Raw genomic sequence first — 25,705 nt, forward strand, 5'->3', positions numbered from 1 at the left:
TGTACTGTAACTGAAATATTGTTTAAAGCGGCGTCAAATCACTCACTCACTCACTTGACATAACACTTTGAACTCACATAACGTCTATCTATGTGACATTGCTTATACTGGTTTCCATGGTGATGAAGTCGAGAGAGGTGACGTGTAGGTTATGAGGCCTCAAGTACAAATGGACGAAATTAAGAAAGAATTGTGAATACGTAGAAACACTTCAAATAATATAATATATGTCAGATTAACTGTATATCATAATTCTTTTGGGGCGGTCGGGTAGCCTAGTGGTTAAAGCGTTCGCTCGTCACGTCGAAGACCCGGGTTCGATTCCCGACATGGGTACAATGTGTGAAGCCAATTTCTGGTGTCCCCCGCCATGATATTGCTGGAATATTGCTAAAAGCGGCGTAAAACAATACTCACTCACTCACCCTCATAATTCTATTGGAACGATACAATGTACGCTTTACTACTACACGGGTAGATGTGTTTACATATTGCAGGCTCGCTTAGATGGAAGATTCCGTTTTTCACTGCCTTGCCCTGATATAGGCTTGTCAAATTTGCCAGGTGAATATATATAACAAAAACATTATTATATACTATACTATTTAGAAATAGAACAAAGGTCTACGGATGTAAAATTATTTTTGTGAATAGACACTGTGCTGACTCTATGAAAGAACTCGTGTACTACTAGTATTCATGTTCTAGGTCGTTAAAGGGGCCTTGAATAGAATGCTTTTGTGCATTGCAACACGTCTGTGAGAGACAACCACGATGTATGTCATCGTGCCCTAAGGCGTAGATCGAAACACTTGAATTGCTGTTCAAAGATCGATTTCTCTGTAACTGTAATATTCACTCACGCTAGACCTGTTGTCGCTGAAGTTGTGTCTGACAGAGATTGACGTTCAGGGTAACCCAGCACTACAATGAGATTTCAATCTGTGACAGCACAGCTACAACGCCTGACAACAGCGCGTTGTTGGCTCAGGTGTATAGTAATGTGTTTGTCTTGTTTTTTGTTTTTACTGGGTTTTTTATCATTTAAGTTTATTGTTTGTTTTAGGGTATCTTATCGTTATTGGACTCATGCTGGGTATACAAGAATTATACAAGTTTGTTTTTGGGGCTTATCTTTGTCATTTCAAATTATTTTTAAAACAATTGTTTAGAGAAATCTATTTTTGTTATGGGGAGCATTTAATATATAAGAATTGCACATAGCTGCGTAGCGACAACGTTCCTTGACAGCGTATTATCAGTTTAGGATTATGTCAAGAGAAACATGAGTGAGGTGGGTCTTACGCCGCTTTGAACAGTATTCCATTTATATCATATCAGCTTAATATGGGAGGAAAGCCAGAAGTGATGCAGATCTTAGACCAAGAGACATTTTAACATTTTTAACGTTATAGGAAGCTGTGAAAACAAATAATGTCCGTCACTTTCGCGCTTGTATTCTACACATCGAACAAAAAGAGATTAATTTGTCGGACGAGGACAAGGTATAAACCTCCACATGGCCGCTCATCGTGTATTTCAGGTGGCACGGGTGGCCCAGTCGTCTAAGGCGCCGCGATTCGCTGTGCAAAGTTGCGTCCCTTGGGCGCGCCAGAAACCTAGGATTGTAGGTTCGAGTCCCGGTTCGCCCCGATTATGTTTCTAGGTTTGTCAGCACCATACCCGTGCTCGTGGGTTTCACCGAAGTGGTAAACGTCTAAGACCTGCATCCCTTCGGGCTTTCCCCTCACATTAAGCTGACACACCGCGATCTAACTGGAAAACTGTTAAAAACGGCGTTAAACCCAGCTAACTCACTCCTCGTGTATTTCATCCAGCACACATGCTGTGGCTGTTGTGGTTTGCATGGAATACTGTGAGGGACATTCTCGCGATCTCGCATTCTCGTGTTTTGGGCATATTTTGTTCGTTTCAAAAGGTCGAGATCGCGAGAATGTCCCTTACGTCATTCCATAGGTATGTGTTACATATTATTACATATTACGTATGTAGTTGTAGGCATTCAAGCCTTAACCATTGAAAAAGTATAAATACCACAGGCATAAAAACCTCGTTAACACCTTCCCGGGCGCCCGTTAAGCATGGCAGCACAATACCCCTGTGAATGTAAGAACTTGTTAAGCTGCTTCGTTCAGACGGGTTTTGTCTGTCTGACAAGGGAATAACGTCAAGGGTGGAGGGTCACGGTGTGTAATCCCAGCTGGTTATGATGCATAAGAGAATTAAACATATCGTGTTGTCAATAACAAATGTAATCGTCGTCAAATCAGACCGAGCTGAGAATAAGGATGAGCGGGGATTCAAAGCCTGAAACATATAATGGTAATTGTATAGGAGAGTATGTCAGTAGGTGTGTATATTACATACATATATATCCATTGTGAATGCGAACGTTGTGGTGTGGTGAGTAGAAATGGGGTTTAACGTCGCGTGCACTTATACAGCGAAGTGTATGGGGTTGCTTGTACTAGTCCTGACGAATGCTGATTTTATAGTGCTAGCCCACTGAGATACCATGCTGCAGTTCAACATGAATACCCCTCTCAGGCACAGTATACTGACTCCGAGAGGACCAGTCCTTGTTTTGTCCCCTTAATGCCGAGATCCAGGCAGGGTAACAACAAGTACCATCTTTACTTAATTTAGGTTATTTATAAATCGGTTGACTAGGTGGGGATCGATTCTAAGAACTTCCGCTCCCCTGGCAGATGCTCTATCGCGGTGACACATAGTGACCGATACTCAGACATGCTTTGTGTATGTATTTAACCATGGCTCCTTTATTTTTGACCGTGTATTACCAATAACTGAATGTTTAGTTGAACACGACTGGGCAATGACGGAACATCGTCTTCCCCTATCTCGGCTATGTTTGCTCATAACAGGACCATCAACGTAGGCAAATAATGAACTTGTAAAGGTTTTGGTTTTGTTGGCCATGGTTTAAGTAGGTAAGAGCTCTCGAAACCTAATCGTTTAAATGTTAGGGCACTATACATAGAGGACTGTTGTTCGCTTAGCATATCATTCTTATGGTGAGGTGTGTCGTTTGATAAAGTGGAAATACCTCCACTTGTATTTGAAACTTTGGTTATTTTTATTGATTGAGTCTATTTCAAGATATTAAAAATTATAAATATTGATTATTTGTCAATAATTATTTTTGGACAGCAAATGTTACTTTAACGTCAATGTAAGACTGATTGGTGCTGGTCATACAATAGTGAGTGAGTGAGTTGGGTTTAACGCCGCTTTAAACAGTATTCCAGTTATATCACGGCGTGTCAGCTTAATCTGGGAGGAAAGCCCGAAGTAATACAGGTCTCAGACGTTTACCACTTCGATGAACCCACGAGCACGGGTATGGTGCTGACAAACCTAGAAACATATTCGGGGCGAACCGGGATTCGAACCCACAATCATAGGTTTCTGGCGTGCCGAAGGGACGCAACTCTGCACAGCTAATCGCGGCGCCTTAGACGACTGGGCCACCCGTGCCCCCGATTATTGGTGGACAAATATGCACTGGACTGGTAGTACAACGTCGAAAACGTCTGGAGTGCATCAAACTCGGATAATTAAACAAAGTTGTGATGCTGAATAGAACCGTGTATTGTAATCCACAGGTGTATCGATGAATCGTTCTCGTGGTATTAAACCAGGCAGTCATTATAGTCTCAGAGTATCAGTGTTTGGATATTTTTTGTCGACGTCGGCCTTTAAATACAGTCTGGACCAGACAATCCAGAGATTGACATTTTGAACAACGATCCACGCCGTCGGGGTACGAGGACAACCAATCCCCCAAGTCACAATGCCTAGCCATCCGATCCACTAAGACGCCCCCGAGGACGAGCATGGCTGGTTTGGGGCTTGTCCGAACCCGAAATCACCCACTGGGGTATGCAGAATTCGTTCTACTTGCACAATACACCTATTTATTGATTTCTTGAGTGCGTAAGTCTGCAACTCGCGTCGCGTTATGCCTGATAACATTAATCTTAACCGCCTAAGTGTTATCAAAATGGCGTAAACACACTGGCTTGAAGAGTGCCTGATCTGATCTTGAATCCCCCGAAGCCACACTGCCTTAACTCATGAACCGAATCCATTTCTGTCTATTCCCTGAAGGTTCTGCTTTAATATCACGACTACACACGAATCAGGTTTATAACCAGCGACTCCGGGATCCGAACCAAGGGCAAGCACAAGCAGGCAACTAAGGGACATCACTCTTTACCTCGAGCTGTTTGATAAGTTGATAATCATGTGATTAGATTGTGACCACATGCTGGAAACCACAGTTAACGGTTCAATACCAGTTAAAAGACGCATACAAATAGATGATAACTTGAGTGGGATTCGACGCTGCCTTATTAGAACTTGTGAAAGTTTAATGACAATAATGTACATTTACAAGAAATATTTTTGTTTGTTGCTCAACACCGATCTCAGCATTATTCCAGCTATATGACGGCGGTCTGTAAAAAATCGAATTTGGACCAGACAATCCAGAGATTGACATCTTGAGCATCGATCCATGCAATTGGGATACGATGACATGCATCAACCAACTCAGCGAGCCTGACCACCCGATCCCGTCACTCGCTTCTTACGACAAGCATAGTCGCCTTTTACGGCAAGCATGGGTTTCAGAAGAAACTACATCCGAAAGTGACGTAGGTGTTTCAAAACAACAAAGAAAAGACAAACTCTAAACACCATAAATGTCTTTTCATCAATAAGGAATTATAACTTTATTTGATTACTATTTTGAAGAGGAACAAAAACTGCAACCGCCCTCTCCTCACCATTGACAGAATGAATCCGTCAAACAAATCATCACCTTGTTATGGCCATGTGCGTGTAAAATTGTTAAACATTACCATTAAAACACTTTGGTTGAGATATACCGACTTCCTGGTGCAGTGTTTGTGTAGTGGTGTTTTAGTGCTATGCGTCGTTAATACTGACAAGGGGGACACGAGTGGCCAAGTCGTCTGAGACGCCGTAATTCGATGTGCGGAGTTGCGTTCCTTGGGCACGCCAGAAACCTAGGATTGTGGGTTCGAATCCCGGTTCGCGTCGATTATGTTTCTAGGTTTGTCAGCACTATACACCCTACTCGTGGGTTTCACCGAAGTGGTAAACGTCTGAGACCTGTATTACTTCGGGCTTTCCTCCCAGATTAAGCTGACACGCCGTGATATAACTGGAATACTGTTAAAAGCGGCGTTAAACACAACTCACTCACTCACTCACTTACATACAGGTGCTGGCCGATAAGCTGTGAACCCAGTTCAGAAATGAATCTAATCGTTGTATCTGTCGTTACATAAACTGCCAGGTACAAAAAGGTATACACTTTAGAGTGTGTGAGTATGGTTTTACGCCGCTTTTAGCAATGATCCAGCAATACCACGGCGGGGGACACCAGAAGGGTGGGCTTCACGCATTGTATCAATGTCGGGAACGCTTTACCCACCAGGCTACCCATGGGCGGATACAGCTTTTTTTAAAAAGGGGTGGGGGGGTGGGGGTGGGGGGGGTGGGGGGGGGGGGGGGTGTGTGTGTGCACAATTAGGATCTATTTATTGTCTTTGGTGGTATGTTATACAGAAATAAAGATTTTTTTCGAAATAAAAAGGGGGGGGGGGGGTCATAATACTGCATGCATTTTCTGTTCGTGGAATGTTGGTAATGTGGGGCACTTGAACAGCACAGTAATGCACATAACAGCCATTATGCTAAGGTTAGACATACTCTGTCTAACAAAAGATCAAAGGCTGTTCCGTTCCACAAAATCGTTGCATTGCTCCTGTCAGAAAGACGTTATGTGGCGTATGCTTCTTTCAGAAATGTGTTATATAGCATAGGCTTCTATGAGAAAGACGTTATGTGGAATATCCTTCTTTAAGAAAGACGTTATGTAGCATATGCGTCTGCCAGAAGGACGTTATGTGTTTCTGTCAAAGAGACGTTATGTGGCGTATATTTCTTTCAGAAATATATGCACGGCATAGGGGATAAACACGCACTCTCCAGTTTGGAGTCAGTATACTGTGTCTGAGTAGGGTATTCATGACGGACTGCGGCCTAGTATTTCAGTGAGCTGGCACTACAAAACCGGCATAAGTCCGGACAAGTACAAACAGCCACACACGCACAGCGTGCATTTGATAGGAGAGTCAACATAGGTCAATTGTTAAGTCATCCTGTTTATTTCTTCATTCTGTGCTGTGTAATTTTATAAACATATCAAAACATGCGCGACCTGTCGTAATATCGACAAGAAATGTTGAAATCTGGTTGCGATAACGCTGACGACAACACGCTCGCGCAGTTCCTTACCTACCGATCAATCCCCGTCAATAGATGTCGCTGCCGTACACCAGTAGCTAGGGGAAAGGTAAACATCGACAAGCGGCTGTACATACAAGATAAATCAGCACAGGATGGTTCCTAATACATATGTATGGAAGGCATGGGCTTCATCTCTATTTTTTCGTCAAATCATTTTATCCAAATCCATTAAATACTTGATATTTTCTTGTATCATTTATTAAAGCTTTACTTGTTCAAGTGGGGGTAAAAGGGGGTTAATTGATATTGGTTACGTACAGTTAATGTCTGACACGTGAGTGTTTATTATGGGAGTAATGGTAGTAATGGTGTGTTTGTTAATTGGTGTCAACTAAAACGTCACGGTGACGAGGTGTCGTGGTAGAGATATGTCATGGCAGAGAGGTGTCACGGTACAGGGGTGTCACGGTACAGAGGTGTCACAGTGCAGAGGTGTCATAGTGCAGAGGTGGCACATTACAGAGGTGTCACAGTACACTGATGTTACAGTACAGAGGTGTCACAGTACAGAGGTGTCACAGTACAGAGGTGACACAGTATAGAGGTGTCACAGAACAGAGGTGTCACAGTACAGAGGTGGCACTGTACAGAGCTGTCACAGTACAGAGGTGTCATAGTGCAGAGGTGTCACAGTATAGAGGTGGCACAGTACTGAGGTGGCACAGTACAGAGGTGTCATAGTGCAGAGGTGTCATATTACAGAGTTGTGACAGTAAAGAGGTGTCACAGTACAGAGGTGTCACAATACAAAGGTGTCACAGTACAGAGGTGTCACAGTACAGAGGTGTCACAATACAAAGGTGTCACAGTACAGAGGTGTCACAGTACAGAAGGTGGTACAGTACAGAAGGTGGTACAGTACAGAGGTGTCACAGTACAGAGGTGTCATAGTACAGAAGGTGTCACAGTACAGAGGTGGCACAGTACAAAGGTGTCACAGTACAGAGGCGTTATAGTACAGAGGTGGCACAGTACAAAGGTGTCACAGTACAGAGGTGTCACAGTACAGAGGTGGCACAATACAAAGGTGTCACAGTACAGAGGTGTCACAGTACAGAGGAGTCACAATACAAAGGTGTCACAGTACAGAGGTGTCACAGTACAGAAGGTGGTACAGTACAGAAGGTGATACAGTACACAGCTGGCACAGTACAGAGGTGGCACAGTACAGAGGTGTCACAGTACAGAGGTGTCACAGTACAGAGGTGTCACAATACAAAGGTGTCACAGTACAGAGGTGTCACAGTACAGAAGGTGTTACAGTACAGAGGTGGCACAGTACAGAGGTGTCACAGTACAGAGGTGGCACAGTACAGAGGCGTCATAGTACAGAGGTGGCATAGTACAGAGGGGTCACTGTACAGAAGTGTCATAGTACAGAGGTGTCATAGTTTAGGGGGGACACTGTACAGAAGTGTCATAGTACAGAGTTGTCATAGTTTAGAGGTGACACTGTACAGAGGTGTCACAGTACAGAGGTGTACAGAAACGATTTTTACTTTTTTCATCTTTTTAATCTCTACTGTCACTCCCTTAGTGAGTTAGTGAGTAGGATTATTCAATTTTTAACGCTATATACCCACAGAGGAAACTCAAATAGAATGTTATATAATCGGCGTTATGTAATGTCAGGTGTTAGTTGTGTATCAAACAAATCTAGCATAATATTTGTACTTATTTCAGAAATCGGTAAGCGGTATCCGACGCGCGAGCCACCTCAGTACTCCACTGTGTTGAACCTTCTCCTCGTTGTACAACAACAGCGCGAGGTATTATCGCTCAGCAGTCGTTCAAGCGAGCACGTTTCCATAACAAAGGGACGACGCGAAAGGGATCATTAGCTATATGGAGCAAGACTTAAATTGAAGCAACGTCTGTGGCGAGTTCGTACTATCGAGGGCTGTCAATGTAACATAGGCTACTATTTACCGCTAGGGGGCAGTGACGCTCACACCAACCGGGTGTACATAGTATTGACAGTAGAGGTAGCTACCCGGTCGGGAGTAACGTCGGGTGGATTCACATGGTGGGGTGAGGCAGGGGTGAACCGACCCCAGGTGACCGCAGATGACAGGTTCTCTGGACAAGTGGATACTGCTTGTCCTTGTAGCACGTTCACAGGTCAGTATAAATTTTAGTTCACAATGTACATGTCAGACGTTAATCGATCTCAATAAAAGCGTTCGTGAATTGATAAGTGATCTACACTAACTGAACGCTGATAGCAGACCTATTAACAGAAGCAGGTGCCGAGTGAACATGGGAGTGAAATAGCTTATGTCATATATGGTCTCTGTATATTATACATATAATATTCTTCGTGTAAGACTGACGCCACACCACTGGCAGACATGGGAGATAATTACGACATCAGATATCTCGCGTTACGCCTGAAGACACAATACAAATACGTGTCTGTGCGTTTAACACGGAGATATCCTATCTTCAAATTACCAACGTGAAGGTCCAACCCCTCGTGCAGGACCTCATTGTGCCTGTAACGGACACTCAGAAATCGACCCCTATGGCTCCTTAGAGCATTGTCCTTCAAACATTCCATTCGTTATGAGACAACTCTCACTTGCACACTTTGTCCGTGATAAAATATTGATTTTGTCAAATCTCCGAACAAACAATACATGCCGGCCAAACGAACTGTGAGAATAGTTCTATTAGTCTTTTTATTTATTCAAATGATCTTGATCGCATTGCCCAAGTATCTAATATCAAAATATGCTGATGTTGCAGCCATAAAATCCTGTGAATATAGATATATAGCACATAAAAGAAGTTAACGAAAGACCGATTTTTTCAAGTGACTACAGTTAATCTGCCATGGCTGTGGGTATTGCAACACATCCTTCCAGAAGTGGGCGTGTCTTGAGCGTGTTTTCTGTAGTATATATTGATTCATTAACGTTGCCAAGTATTTACTGGGAAATAATGTGCAATGCTTTCCAAGAAAGCTGTATTACGAGTACAGACCTGCAAAAGTCGCAAGAAATACAGACAGGTTTTGAACACACGTTGATGAACAGCGGTTGTGAGGGAGATTTTCTTTTATCGCTGACTAGCTTAAGAGTTTAGCGTGAGCTCTATTCGGGTTACGTAAGAATCCTCTGTGTTCTGCGGGTCCTGCTTTTTAAAGCCCCTCGCTGTTTAACCCGCATAACATCACAATCAATATCGTCAATGTTGTCAGCTATTTCAGAGCATATTTATTATCTTTTTTGGAATATTCTGTTTATTGCTGGAACAATGCAGCTAAACGATGACATCGGATTTACACAAAGCTTCGTGTTGATGTGTCGATAATTACACTGCCGTTGTCGATGTTGCGGAGAATTTCGGTGATGTAGTTTTTGTTGATTATGATGACGACGATGAGTGAGTGAGTATGGTTTTACGCCGCTTTTAGCAATATTCCAGCAATATCAGAGCGGGGGACAACAGAAATGGGCTTCACACAATGTACCTATGTACACAATCGAACCCGGGTCTTCGGCGTGACGAGCGAACGCTTAAACCACTAGGCTATCCGACCGCCCCAATGACGACGACGACGACGACGACGATGATGATGATGATGATGATGATGATGGCAAATGCAAGGAATAGCATTTACAATTTAAAAATATTATATTCCTACTCGTATTATCAGAGACCATATAATAGAGTTTCTGGTATTATGTATGAGAAAGGTAGGTAATTGTGTCAACCTGACCAGAGAAGTAGAGGTCACAGCCCCAATAGGCCTTGACTCAGCTGTGATGCATCTACCCGTAGATGAAATCCACCCGTACAACAATCTTCTACAGCCTGGGACAACACCGCCAATTAACCAGAACAACCTGTCTCAAATTCCCCTATTCCCCTATTCTCTCGGGTCAGTGTAATAGGCAGTCAGGTACAAATGAACATTTGGAAACCCTCAATACACCTTTTATGAGAATAACACACACACACACACACACACACACACACACACACACACACACATAGAAACATAATCTGACGTACGACGTTTACATGCTTTCATTCTTTTGGAATACACAAACCTGTTTCTCAGTCGCTACGCGTGTTGTCTCTCTGACATATCTGTGAACGTCGAGGGGTACACAGTCATGTGTTGCTCAATGCGTTTATATAGGTCAGGTTGAATACGTTCAGTGTTATCAGCGTATAACTGTTTAAGCGCCACCGTCGGGGATTTAGCGGTACAATATGTTTACATTATAACATGTTTGTTGTTAAGAACGGCCGCCGTGATATATAAAGGATATTCCTGAATTAAGAACACCATGATACAAATGTATAGCTACAGGCCACTGTAAGATAACTATAATATTGTTGGCTACAGGCCACTGTAAGATAACTATAATATTGTTGACTATAGACCACTGTAAAATAACTAAATTTATAATATTGTTGTCAACAGGCCACTGTAAAATAACTATAATATTGCTGACTACAGACCACTGTAAATTAACTATAATATTGTTGACTACAGGCCACATTAGAATAACTATAATATGGCTGACTACTGGCCACTTTAAAATAGCTATAATATTTCTAACAACAGACAACTGTAAAATAACTATACTATGCTGACTACAGGCCACTGTAAAATAACTATAATATTGCTGACTACAGGCCACTGTAAAATAAGTATTATATTGCTAACCACAGACCACTGTAAAATAACTATAATATTGTTGACTACAGACCACTGTAAAATAAGTTTTATAGTGTTGACTACAGACCACTGTAAAATAATTTTTATATTGTTGACTACAGGCCACTGTAAAATAACTATAATATTGCTACAGACCACTATGATATGATACACGTGGTATCGCTAACGACAGGCCACTATAATATGATACACGTGGTGTCGCGAACTACAGGCCACTATAATATGATACACGTGGTATCGCTAACGACAGGCCACTATGATACACGTGGTATCGCTAACTACAGGCCACTATGATACACGTGGTATCGCTAACTACAGGCCACTATGATACACGTGGTATCGCTAACTACAGGCCACTATGATATGATACACGTGGTATCGCTAACTACAGGCCACTATGATACACGTGGTATCGCTAACTACAGGCAACTATAATATGATACACGTGGTATCGCTAACTACAGGCCACTATGATACACGTGGTATCGCTAACTACAGGCCACTATGATACACGTGGTATCGCTAACTACAGGCCACTATGATATGATACACGTGGTATCGCTAACTACAGGCCACTATGATACACGTGGTATCGCTAACGACAGGCCACTATGATATGATACACGTGGTGTCGCTAACGACAGGCCACTATGATACACGTGGTATCGCTAACGACAGGCCACTATGATACACGTGGTATCGCTAACGACAGGCCACTATGATACACGTGGTATCGCCAACGACAGGCCACTATGATATGATACACGTGGTATCGCTAACTACAGGCCACTATGATACACGTGGTATCGCTAACTACAGGCAACTATAATATGATACACGTGGTATCGCTAACTACAGGCCACTATGATACACGTGGTATCGCTAACTACAGGCCACTATGATATGATACATGTGGTATCGCTAACTACAGGCCACTATGATACACGTGGTATCGCTAACGACAGGCCACTATGATATGATACACGTGGTGTCGCTAACGACAGGCCACTATGATACACGTGGTATCGCTAACGACAGGCCACTATGATACACGTGGTATCGCTAACGACAGGCCACTATGATACGTGTAAGGGCGCTGTTGCCACCACCCTTGGACATTGCAAGTGCTTGTCTATTATAACCAAGTATATTTTAGGCGGACTGAAGTTGCACACTGTAAGATCAAGTTTGTTTATGTTTTACAGTGAAATATTACTCTCACCATCACAACCCACAGGATGGCCGTGCTCTACACAGAGGGGGGTCATCTCAGACACAGGGGGGCAATGTTCAGATTAGGTTCTCGGAAATATGTCAGTATTTCTAAGTATTGCCCGGTGGTATATTTCTCACACTTTGAAGTGTCATATATATGGTTGGCTACTAAATCTAACGCGAGCTGGTTCTGGGAGCTGCTTGCAGTGTGGCCAGCTACAATGTCACGTTACCTCGAACCACTTCCTGTTACCTATCAGAAATTAAGAGCAAAAATTACACAATCGGAGATGTATTTTACCCTCTTCCCGGTGTTCCGAGCGTCAAGACTATCTCGAGTATCTATTTCAACCTTTGTTTGGCACACTATTTCAGATTATTACTTATATGTATCTATTTTTTGGATTTTTGTTCCTGGGGTGTCTCTATTAATGCTATGACAGATATGTGTTTACATGTTGTTATAATAACAGATTGACTGATTAAATTACGTACAGTGAACAATGGGGGCGGTGGGGCAGCCTAGTGGTTAAAGCGTTCGCTCGTCACGCCAAAGACCCGGGTTCGATTCCCCACATGCATGGTGCAATGTGTGAAGCTCATTTCTGGTATCCCCCGCGGTGATATTGCTGGAATATCGCTAAAGGCGGCGTAAAACCATACCCACTCACTCACTACAGTGAATAGTAAATTATAGAACAAAGAAGGAAACAATTTTCAATCACTCACTCACTCACTCACTCACTCACCCATACCGAGGGGAGGTTTAGAGATATACGCGCGACTCTAACCCAGTATTGTACAAATCCCTCAACCTTTGTAGACAGTAATAGTGCGCCACGTATTCAGAAAAAAGCAGAAAAAGGCTTGCTGCTACTTAACATAATAAATGATATATGACCTGTTATGAAGCAAGCGATAACTGAACAAAAAGATTATATGCGGTTATGAACGGTGTAGGTTTAAAGCTTGGTAATATCACCAGCTGTGTACACAACTGACAAATGAAAGGAAAGTCTGGCGAGGTCAAGTCTTTGCCCTGGGTAGGTGACCGATATACAACATAATGTGTTACCCTTGACGCTGATGTACCTCGCTCATAAATATGACCCGAATTGTGAACACAGCCTGTGAACTATCCTTGATTATTGGTGGAGTGAGTGAGTTGGGTTTAACGCCGCTTTGAACAGTGTTCCAGTTATATCGCGGCGTATCAGCTTAATGTGGGAGGAAAGCCCGAAGTGATGCAGGTCTCAGACTTTTACCACTGCGGTGAAACCCACGAGCACGGGAATGGTGCTGACAAACCTAGAAACATAATCGGGGCGAACCGGGATTCGAACCAACAATCATAGGTTTCTGGCGTGCCCAAGGGGCGCAACTCTGCACAGCGAATCACGGCGCCTTAGACGACTGGGCCACCCGTGCCCCTGATTATTGGTGGACAAATATGCAATTATATATGTAATCTGTTAGGATAAGTATCCTGGACCAATGTCACCACTATAGATTCGTATTGGAAGTGACATTTATCATCTCCGTCTAATTCCTAACTTATATCAAAGAATTTCTATTGTAGATGAGCACACTTCAGTAGGTTTTGTAATTGTCCAACGGAGGTTGTGAAACTTGAAACAAAAAATCTTTAAACGTGTGTTCACACACACATATACACACACGCACGCGCGCACACACACACACACACACACGTCTCGTCGCGTTCAAGATTATTGCACTTATATGACGACGTGCGTGTGTGTGCGTGTTCTGCTTGTACTTGTCCAGATTAACGTCGATTTTATAGTGCTACCCCACTGAGATATCATACCGCAGTTTAACATGAATACCCCACTCAGACACAGTATACTGACTCCGAGCCTTCTAGTCCTTGTTTTAGCCCTTTAATGCCGAGCGCCAGACAGGGTAACAACAAGTACAGTAAACTACGGTTATAACGAACACGCTTATAACGAACTGACGGATATAACGAACTTTCTTTTTAGTCCCGACCATTTGCTGTAATTATGCTATATATATGCTTATAACGAACTACGGTTATAACGAACTAAAATTAGTAGTCCCTTTGAGTTCGTTATAACCGTACCATCTTTTAACGTCTTTTGGTATGACGCGGTCACTCACGATATATACCCCAACAACACAACTTGATTGGTAATCAACACTTTTCTAGGTGATGTTTTCACTCCAAATTCAACTGTCAAATGCTAAATCCGGCTAACTAGCGTTCATCTGTCAGCAACAGACCATAATCCCCCGCCCCTAATCCCCTTACCGGTAATCCCCCAAAATTTCCGTTTTGAGCTAACTGGGAAGACCCCTACCAGTCTACAGAACAGAACTTTATTACGCTCAGGCCGAGATCCTCGGCATATGAGGTACAAAATGACAGCAAAATACGCATTATAATAGCGGATATGTGGTTAGCCGGAAGATTTTTCAATTTGCATTACATATTTACAGAATTTACTAAGGTTTTTTAATACAGATATCCCTTTATAAGTGAAACGTCTTTGAAATTTAATCATATTAGGTCTTTTAGAAATATGCAGGTAGGATATACAAAATTCTTTCTTTAGTAAAATATGGACATTTAAAAATATAGTGAAATTCATCTCCAATTTCATCAATAAAACACAGTTTACATTTTCTTTCACAAATAGGTATCCCATTCCATCTTCCTTTTTCAATTGGTAAGTGGTGGCATGAAGTACGAAATAAAAGTAGAGGTATAGCTTTATTTAGGGGTAGGGACGTCAGATAATTTTCTAATTCAAATTGTGGTTTCAAGAGAGAATAGACTACACTTTTTTTGGATTTTCCACCTCAGAGCTCCAGGTTTGTTTAGCATGATCAGTTAAAATAGAGTGAGCTGTTGCTTTGAGCCAGGAAGATGAAACAGGAGACTGTGACAACCATACATAACTTAAACCAATATTGTTTAGAACATTTGGAATACATGAAATCCAGTCATAGTTGTAAACACCTGTATTATGGATGTTATATACAATGGAGTAAATGATTGAAGATATTTTGCTGGATTTATCTGTAAGTAATTTCGACCAAAAGGTTAACATACGGGTTTTAACATCAACAGATAACGGAACTCTACCTAGTTCACCGTAAAGCATGCATAAAGGGGTACTCTTTTTAACAAGTGATAATTTTCTCATGAAACAAATATGTACATTATTTTTCAATTTGTTTTAGATTAACAAAACCCCATAATTCACAACCATATAATAAGATTGGTTTTACCATTGTGTCAAAAAGATATAATTGGCATTGAATTGATAAATTAAGGTTTCGGCTTTTACGTAGTACGAAATACGTGGATTTTGTATCCTGTTGACATAAATTAGCAATGGATGCTTTAAAAGAACACTTTTTATCAAATATAACACCAAGATATTTGTATTCAGTGACATATTCTAAAGGAACACCATGGAGATAAATACCTTTACTCATATCATGTTTATTACCACCAAATATTAGAACTTTAGTTTTATCAATATTGATAGTTAATTTCCAAATTTTGCAATATGATTAAAAATGCTTGATAGCTTTTGGGTGATTCGTTTTTGAGGAAGCGAGAAGGACAGTGTCATCGGCATATAAAAGAGCAAACAGTTTAATAGATAAGTCTAGCATGGAATGTGTTATTTCTGAGTTAATTAATAGACCTGTACAGTCTTTGGACATTAAAAATGTTTCTAAGTCATTTAGAAACAAAAAATAGAACAGGTGATAAGTTTTCTCCTTGTCTAACTGTACGGAGGCGGTCTGCTGTCACCCGACCTGCCAGTGTCTGACATCACGCCCTCTGGGACTATACCATCCGATTTGAAAATAAGTTCATTGGAAGTATCTGAACCTGTTTCATTATGAGGCAATCTGGAGTCTAATCTCGTTATTGAAGCTAGGAAGGCTGTTGTTCCCGACTGTCATAGCGTGAGGACACCGCGCAACAAATATACAACAAAAACGTTTTTTATCTGCCGTATCATTATATCAACGTATAGGGCCATATGTACGTTCATTGTTGCATATATTGCTATCCATTTGTGGGTTGTGACATTTTAATGATCTAGACGACTATACGTGACAAACTGTCGTCTGAATGAATTGACAACGTACAAGAGTGTATTTGACTAAGTGTTTTTTCTATCGATATTCATTGAAGCTAGGTTAGAACATAAGTGTGCATTATGAGAATGAGATTAATACAACGACATGCATAGCCGACCGGCGCTTACTTCAGACACTTACATGGTCAGTCTTCCCTTCCAGGGACCATTATTTGTTGGTTATTTCAGTTTCCCTCTAGAACCAGTCTTTTGTCCGTTTCTCTCTCTCTCTCTCTCTCTCTCTCTCTCTCTCTCTCTCTCTCTCTCTCTCTCTCTCTCTCTCTCTCTCTTCCCACCGATAACTCACAATCGATCCTTCTTCATAATCCCAGTACGCAACGTTCAACTACAGTCGTTAAACACGTCTATTTACATTAATAAAACAATAATGAACAGAATAAACATACAGCTAGGTCACGTCGCCGTGACAGAATAATACCCGTTGAAAGCTAAAAAACATTAAAAATTAACAAAACTGATTTGAAGCATAAAGTCGAGTGTCTGTCTCGCCGTGTGGATCTCGACGCAGGCTACCTATGCTCTTGACTATTTTAGTAGACCCACCTGCAGTCATATGTTGGTATTTATATCTTCATATCAATGCTGTCACCCAGGACTTTTAGTGCGACCGTTACTTTAATGTTTATTGCTATAGCGTGTCACACAAATCCAAACTAACAGTTTTTATTCCGCACGACATCGATAAAAAAATTTGATCAAAGTGATCATTTTGCTATAATAAACATCTGGAATGATCTGATGAATAAAACTTGAATTATTTGACATTATATATCGTAACTAACAGGTTCAGTAGGAGCTAGTTAGTCCACTCAACGTTACGCTAGAGGTAGTCATCAAGCGTTCAATCCAAGCGCTGCATAATCCCCAAACGACACTCACCAAACTATTTTTATCGGAACTATTTAACTATATATATAACTCTTTTTCCACACAAAAGTCCTGTGTACTGCACGGCAAGGGAGCTCCATTGTGCTGTATTTAAGTCACATGTCACTTTACGTCTCCCAGCCTTTGTGCATTGCTCGATGGCTTTCTCTACACGAGCGTTAAAATTAACAGTTCCTGAAGTCCATCATGATCAGTTACATCGAACATACCTGAGACCATTCATTGGATAATAACTGTATCACCGGCGGAGGAATACCGAATGCACCGTGTGCCATTTTCTTGTCAATAGAATGTGCATTGATATTAATGGCCACCGTTTCTGACAACAATTAAGAGCTTTGATGTGACGATCTGTGACGAGTTTCAGGTCTATCTCATTGTGACTCGTCAAAGAATATATTGCATGGTAGTATTATCGTTATTATTGTATCGGATAACTGTCACGACTTTAAAAATGATATCAACGTTTTTTTTATGGAACCTTCAAAAGGAAAATTACACACAATGTAAATACCGATATATCAATGTATGTATAACGGAAATAAACTGTTGACATAAGTTGCCGTAAAATTGCCCACACCCGAAGGCAAGTACATCTATAAGACTGACCATTGATATGTCAATCAGTGAAATAGACCACAGACACACAAACATGTCCATGAGTAAGAGTGACCACAGACCCACAAAGGAATCCATCTACCCGTGTAAGGAATCCATCTACCCGTGTAAGGAATCCATCTACCCGTGTAAGGAATCCATCTACCCGTGTAAGGAATCCATGTCCCCATCTAAGGAATCCATCTACCCGTGTAAGGAATCCATCTACCCATCTAAGGAATCCATCTACCCGTGTAAGGAATCCATGTCCCCATCTAAGGAATCCATCTACCCGTGTAAGGAATCCATCTACCCGTGTAAGGAATCCATCTACCCGTGTAAGGAATCCATGTCCCCATCTAAGGAATCCATCTACCCGTGTAAGGAATCCATCTACCCGTGTAAGGAATCCATGTCCCCGTGTAAGGAATCCATGTCCCCGTGTAAGGAATCCATGTCCCCGTGTAAGGAATCCATGCCCCCATCTAAAGAATCCATCTACCCGTGTAGGGAATCCATGTCCCCGACTAAAGAATCCATGTCCCCGTGTAAGGAATCCATCTACCCGTGTAAGGAATCCACGTCCCCATCTAAGGAATCCATGTCCCCGACTAAAGAATCCATCTACCCGTGTAAGGAATCCATGCCCCCATCTAAGGAATCCATCTACCCGTGTAGGGAATCCATGTCCCCGACTAAAGAATCCATGTCCCCGTGTAAGGAATCCATCTACCCGTGTAAGGAATCCACGTCCCCATCTAAGGAATCCATGTCCCCGACTAAAGAATCCATCTACCCGTGTAAGGAATCCATCTACCCGTGTAAGGAATCCACGTCCCCATCTAAGGAATCCACGTTCCCATCTAAGGAATCCATGTCCCCATCTAAGGAATCCATCTACCCGTGTAAGGAATCCATCTACCCGTGTAAGGAATCCATGTCCCCGTGTAAGGAATCCATCTACCCATCTAAGGAATCCATCTACCCATCTAAGGAATCCATCTACCCATCTAAGGAATCCATCTACCCGTGTAAGGAATCCATATACACATGTCTTCGGCGTGACGATACAACGGTTCATCCATAAGGTTACTCAATCGCCTGGAAACATGGCGTTCCAACACAAAAGTTCATTGATTTGTATTATTGCCCTCGCTAAAGTTACGTACAGTTTAACCCTAAGACTGTAATCCAAAGGGTTGCTTTTTAGAATCAGGGTTTCACCGCGGGAATGCCCGGTTAGAACGACCGCAGCAACCCATGCTTGTCGTCGACTTGGTTGGTTGCGTGTCATCGTATCCGAATTGCGTGGATCGATGCTTATGGTGCCAATCTGATCCAGACTCGATTATATACCGCGGTCATATAGCTGGAAAATTACTGAGAGCGGTGTTAAACAACAAACAACCGTTATAGAATCAAACGGCGTTCTTTAAATAGCATACACCAATCAGTGACATGTTTCATCGTGCATACATTATTGGTCAACTGGATGGAGGTAAAATCTGGTATTTCCCTATCGCTTACACTGTTGCAACCGCTGGTATATATTGATTACGTGGATGTTTTCGACAGCTTCAGCAGCACCGTGGTCGTCATGCACATCATGAATGGCTAACAATACATGTTTTTTGTGATGCTGATAGTGTTTTCCTCCCACACGCTAAATGATGAGATGCACACTAATACAATATTAGCGCAGGTCCTATCACAAGGTCTAATGACTCTTCGTGTGTTGTGTGCACAGCGAATGGTGGATAAATACAGTCATGACTCATTTAAGTGAAGAGAGTTGTTGCTAAACGGATAGCACTCAAACAAAGAGGTCGGGTATAAATTATTTAGCCAAGGATCAATAATTGGTAAAATTAATCTATTACCGCGTGACCTCTTGGTGGATCCAGTGTGGGTGGGGGGAACACACTTCAACAGGTTTAATAATTGTCCAATTGAAGTTGTGAAACTTGAAACAAAAAATCTTCAAACGTGTCAAACACACACACACAAACAAACACATCCACACACAAACGTGTTTTTATCTTTTGACGAAGGAAGTCTGTAAATCAACCAATCGCAATATCTCAGCACACACATAGACACATCCACACACACATCCACACAAACACATCCACACACACATCCAGACACACACACACACACACATCCACACACACATATCCACACAAACACATCCACACACACACACACATCCACACACACACACACATTCACATACACACATCCACACACACACACATCCACACAAACACATCTACACACACATCCACACACACACACGCACGCACGCACGCACGCACGCACGCACACACACACACACACACACACATTTTTTCCAAAACCTGGGTCCGTATCTGAGACTAAATTTAAGATTAAAGCGTATGACTTCGGTAACATGGACAAGTCCTTCCTATCAAGAAAATAGACATGGTGACAATCTCTCTTCATTCATATTAGGGGCGGTCGGGTAGCCTTGTGGTTAGAGCGTTCGCTCGTCACGCCGAAGACCCGGGTTCGATTCCGAACATAGGTACAAAGTGTGAAGCCCATTTCTGGTGTCCCCCGCCGTGATATTGCTCACTGATTCATATCCCTTACATGTGTTTAAAGGTTGTGACAATTGGTAAATCTCTTCAATACTTACAATTTTGTAAACCAAAATGTAGATTTTACAACGAAACCCTCATAATGCGGACGGCACCTCTCCAAGTTAAATTGTCCAGATTTCAGTAACGTCGGGATGTCCATTTGATAGTACATACCTGTTCCTGACAGTGATCGGGTGGACAGTGGAGTGTCCGGACCTACGGTGTCCACACTAATCGGGTATCGAACCCGGGCCTTTGGCGAGAGGAACCAATACTTTAACCACTAGACTCCCCAACCGCCCACAGATTTATCATTAGTGTTCTGATTATGTTCATACTAGTTATGATATCTTGAGGTTCCTTTAAAGAAAAGACCGCCTCCGTGGTCTAGTGGTAGAGCGTCCGCCCGGAGAGCGGAAGGTCCGGGGCTCGATCCCCGGCCGCGTCATACCAAAAGACGTTAAAAGATTGGGGTACACGTGAGGCTTTAAATCATACAAATAGAAGTCTATAGTAATGAGTTTCACCTCAGAAAGCAAAGGTCAATGATTACTAGCGTTTGGCAATCCTAAAACGAGCTTTATTGATTGTTGCTATATTAGTCAGAGGTAATAAGTCTACATTGCAACATTAACTGTGTTTGTTGTTATTGTGTCTCTTCAACAACACTGTTGTTACATGATTTGTCCTGTATTGCAGGCCTGTATCGACGCAGACGGAAATTTCACCTGCCAAACAGCCTGGTACTTCTGGTAAGTTTGTTTGTTTGCTTGTTGGATGAATGGCTAGCTGGCTAGCCGGCTGACTGGGGTGGTTGGTTGGTTTGTAATGTTTTGCGCCGAACTCAGCAATATATATTCCGGGTATAGGACGGCGGCTTTGAAATAATGGATTCGGGATAATACCGCCCAGTGGTTGACAGTATGAACAACATCCATGTCGTCGAGGCGCAATGTAATTAAACAGGTTCGGTCTATCCAGCCAACAAATTTAGTGGCCTTTTACGACAAGCATATTTTAGGTTGCAGGGGGGCCAATAGAACCCGAAATCACTATGTGCGCGGTAACGACAAGCATATTTTAGGTTGCAGGGGGGGGGGGGGGGGGGGCATTTGAACTCGGAATCACTATGTGCGTGTTAAGCTCAGACATAGAGTGAGTGAGTGAGTATGGTTTACTCCAGCAATATCACGGCGGGGGACACCAGAAATGGGCTTCACACATTGTACCCATGTCGGGAATCGAACCCGGGTCTTCGGCGTGACGAGCGAACGCTTTAGCCACTAGGCTGCCCGACCGCCCCTCAGACATAGAGAAAGTGAATGGTGGTTAATGCCTCAGGGAGATATAGTCTGTGTAAAACAATGGCGGCCTGTAAATAATTTATTCAAATAAGTGGTTGATAACATGAGCAAAACCAAACACAAGCAGGGATCGATCACACGCAGTCCTTTAAAGTCACACATCGTAACCATCCGAGCATCATTCTAGGCACTTTGACTTAACGCAGTTCACAAGGTCCAAGGTATGGATGCACTACCAAGTTTGTCAGGTTTGTTTGTTTGTTTGTTTGTTGTTTAACTCCGCACTCAGCAATATTCCGGCTTTTGTCAGGTCATAATGTTAGAAAAACATATTTGACCAGAAAATACACAGGCTGTGTTAAGCGTGTATTTTTAGGGACCGACCAGTTCATATTGTCGTCCTACAGAGAACGACAGAGAGCTTTGTGAAGTAATAATGTGTTGTTGTTGCAGGTTTGCTATCTTCTGCGCCTTCCTGGTGTTGTTCATCGTCGTCGTCTGTGTCGTGAACCACTGCAACAAGAAGAAAAATGCTGTTGACTCCACGGCAACCCGTGAGTAATATTCGCATCTTTTCTTCATTCGTTACCACTCGTGTGTTTTCCGTAACATTCATCACCTCTCGTGTATTTTCGTAACATTCATCACCACTCGTGTATTTTCGTAACATTCGTCACCATTCGTGTATTTTCGTAACATTCGTCACCACTCGTGTCTTTCCGTAACATTCGGCACCACTCGTGTATTTCCGTAACAATCGTCACCACTCGCTTCTTTCCGTAACATTCTCCACATCACGCATCTTACCATGACATATTTTTAATTTCTTATAAATGCATTATAAATGATACGGAAACTCGAGAGGATAATAATCTCTTTACTCACGTAAAATCATTCTTATAATTCGTACTGTTTTAGGCGTAATTTCACTTACTTTAGAAACAGCGCTCAAGAGTGAACAGCCAAATGAGTTTCAGCCGTTCAGAAACCCTAACTTGACCTCTTCGAAACGTTTTACAAAAAAAATATATATATTTCAGAAGTAGGCATAACATCCTTATTACAGTAGTTCCTGCAAGGTCAACCCATTTGAATGTGTAACGGATCGTGATACCAAGTTTAGTTTATCGCATTCAAATCACTATTCAATGTATGATAAACCATCTTCCTGGTAATATGTAACACATATTATCGTTTCACTGTGTGTTCCAGCGCGCGTGCTGTCTGCTATCAACAAGGAGCGCCGGAGGGGCCGAACTTCCAGCCGGGGTAGCGACACATCCGATTGGAACGAGGAACATTCAAAACCAGCGAATCAGGAACCAAGATATCCATAACCAGCCAATCAGGACTGAAGACATTCAAAACCAACCAATCAGGAGTCAAGATATTTACAATCAACCAATCAGACGTGGCATCTGTCTTAAATCGCCAATCAAAGTTTTCTCTTAGAACAAGAGTTCCATCCAACCTAATCGACATGATTTTCAACTGATCGATCAAGAAAGTTCCTTTCTAATGGGGCCTGCAGGTTAGACTGGCATGGGGGGTCATATATTTCACCAGAAATCCTCCAGCCATGTTATTAGGGTTCATAACAACGTCATCATCCTAACCGAAGCCCCGGACACGTGTACGTCACGTTTCAGTTGCAACGGAGGTAGAAACTGCTCCCTGTGACAAGCGTTCACCTTTACTATTTCTAGTTTTCGGAACAAGTTTTATTTTTTTATCGTTAGCATTACACTGTTTTTATGCTCATGACAATTATTTTCCAACAAGCAAAGTTATAAAAATGAGTTTTCTTATTCTCAAAAAAAAAGATGACAGATGTAATGTGTACATAAGCACTTGTAGCATAGACGTGTTTTTCACTGAGAAACGAGAAGGATATTGTCCTGAAAGGAAATTTAAAAACCAAATGCCAACCTAGGCGTGAAAAGGTGTACTCGATCTTCCATTTCAACAGCAGTCATATAATGCGGTCGTTATTTCCACGTTATGTTGATGCAGAACTTTAATGGTACACAAGGAGTCAAGTTTTGCTGGAATGTTTTGTTTGAAATTTTAAGGAATTTAGTTTTTGAGCCTACAATGCACATTTGAAATGAGAATTCTTGCACAAAGCGATCTTAGAGTTCCAATCGCAACTCCCATACTCTGACATCGAATTACGACAGTCGTAGTGCTAATATCGCCTAGAACATTTGGTCACTGTTGCCTGTGTGATGCTTATAGGACAATCCTAGTGCAATGAAGTCTTTAAACGAAGTCAAAAACGAGATCTAAATACTCGGTTCATTGCCAGTAATACTTAGTGTTAAAGAAGGCACTTGATTTGAAATATATTTTTTTTATTTCAAATCTTAATTATTACCCGTAATACATTTTCATACCTTGTTTTGACTTCAGATGGCCGTGTTATATAAACTTGATGTCGTGCAAGTGTAGTACAGTTCCCCGCTTCACAAAACTTTTTTGTTGTTTTGTTTTGGGGTATTTTCTGACAAAGCCATCTTAACGCTAAGATTGTCGTAACCCCTATTCTGTAACAATGACTTACGGCAGTTTTAGCGCAAAGATCGTTTTGTGAAACGGGTCCCATGGACAATAATTATAAAACTTCTTAGAATGTTCTTAGTATTTTACCGAGTCCCCGTGAATGATTAAGTCTTAAGAAAAATCTAAGAGGCTCCACACATTCCCATTCAACAGTCACGTGACGCTCATGTACGCTTGAAGGCCAGTCAACACTCATTCGTGACCAACTCGTGTTATTCCGGGACAAGCCGAATAGCTTGCAGGTTACGGAAAGGGGCGAGTGGTGACGAATGGTCAACACTGGATGCAGCTACGCCGGCCTGCATGTTCGTCAGGCTTTGACTTCGTGATATCTGAGATCAATTGTATGTCGATTGTGGCAATTTAAATCAGGATCATAGTTTTTATTTTATTATAATTATGTATACTTGGTGACGAGCGGGTTGCTTATTTGTAGTAACACACGGTCAAGGGGTAGAATGTATTGTGTTACCTCGATCTCAGTTTGTGTTTACCTATTTTTTTTTGTCTTTATGTTTTCATTTTCCAAATCAATCAGTCATTTCTCAATGTATAATTATGATGGTAAGCGCTACTTCTAAACAGCAGCAGGGGCGGTCGGGTAGCCTAGTGTTTAAAGCGTTCGCTCGTCACGCCGAAGACCCGGGTTCGATTCCCGACATGGGTACAATGTGTGAAGCCCATTTCTGGTGTCCCCCGCCGTGATATTGCTGGAATATTGCCAAAAGCGGCGTAAAACCATACTCACTCACTCACTCACTCAAAACAGCAGCCGGCAAAAATAATGTTTGCTCACAATCTAATTTATATATTTGCATCAGTGGAATTTGGTATGCAATGAATATGTGCTGTACTATCGCCTCCTCTACACGTAACCAGTAAATCAATTTATTACATTTTCTAGTTTGAAGAGTCTGACGTTTGCCTACTTAATCCAGCAAGCGTGACTCGAACAAAATGAATTGTCCTTGAAAATTATTGAAAAACAAACAATTATGCTTCAGACTGTTAAAACAAATTGCCCGACAAACAAAAATAACATTGTTGCAAGGTGTTTTTCTTTAAAAGAAAATTAAGGCTCATAGTTTCAAATAAAACAAATATCTGGATTTGTAGCTGCAGCTGCAATAATAGCTAACCTGCCCCTCCCAGGTTGTTAGGATGTCAACTACATGTTCTATGCTGCTGCAAATAGTCCAGGGCATTCAGGTGAGCTACAGAGCACCGAGTCTCGAATGCCTGTCTATACCTTAAACTAGTATGTGGAAGATGAAAGCTCGTATCATT

At 41.9% G+C, this 25,705-nt stretch overlaps 1 protein-coding gene across 1 annotated transcript; it reads left to right on the top strand.

Moving 5' to 3' along the window:
• Positions 1-8,167: 8,167 nt before the first annotated feature.
• LOC124146755 lies at positions 8,168-25,398 on the top strand. The gene is made up of 4 exons (XM_046517206.2): positions 8,168-8,505; positions 21,252-21,304; positions 22,310-22,410; positions 23,069-25,398. The coding sequence occupies exons 1-4, from the start codon at positions 8,452-8,454 to the stop codon at positions 23,191-23,193; spliced, it is 333 nt and encodes a 110-aa protein (XP_046373162.2). The 5' UTR covers positions 8,168-8,451; the 3' UTR covers positions 23,194-25,398.
• Positions 25,399-25,705: the final 307 nt, after the last annotated feature.

Source organism: Haliotis rufescens, unplaced genomic scaffold, assembly GCF_023055435.1.
Source record: "Haliotis rufescens isolate VD_foot unplaced genomic scaffold, xgHalRufe1.0.p SCAF_10, whole genome shotgun sequence".
NCBI lineage: Eukaryota > Metazoa > Mollusca > Gastropoda > Lepetellida > Haliotidae > Haliotis > Haliotis rufescens.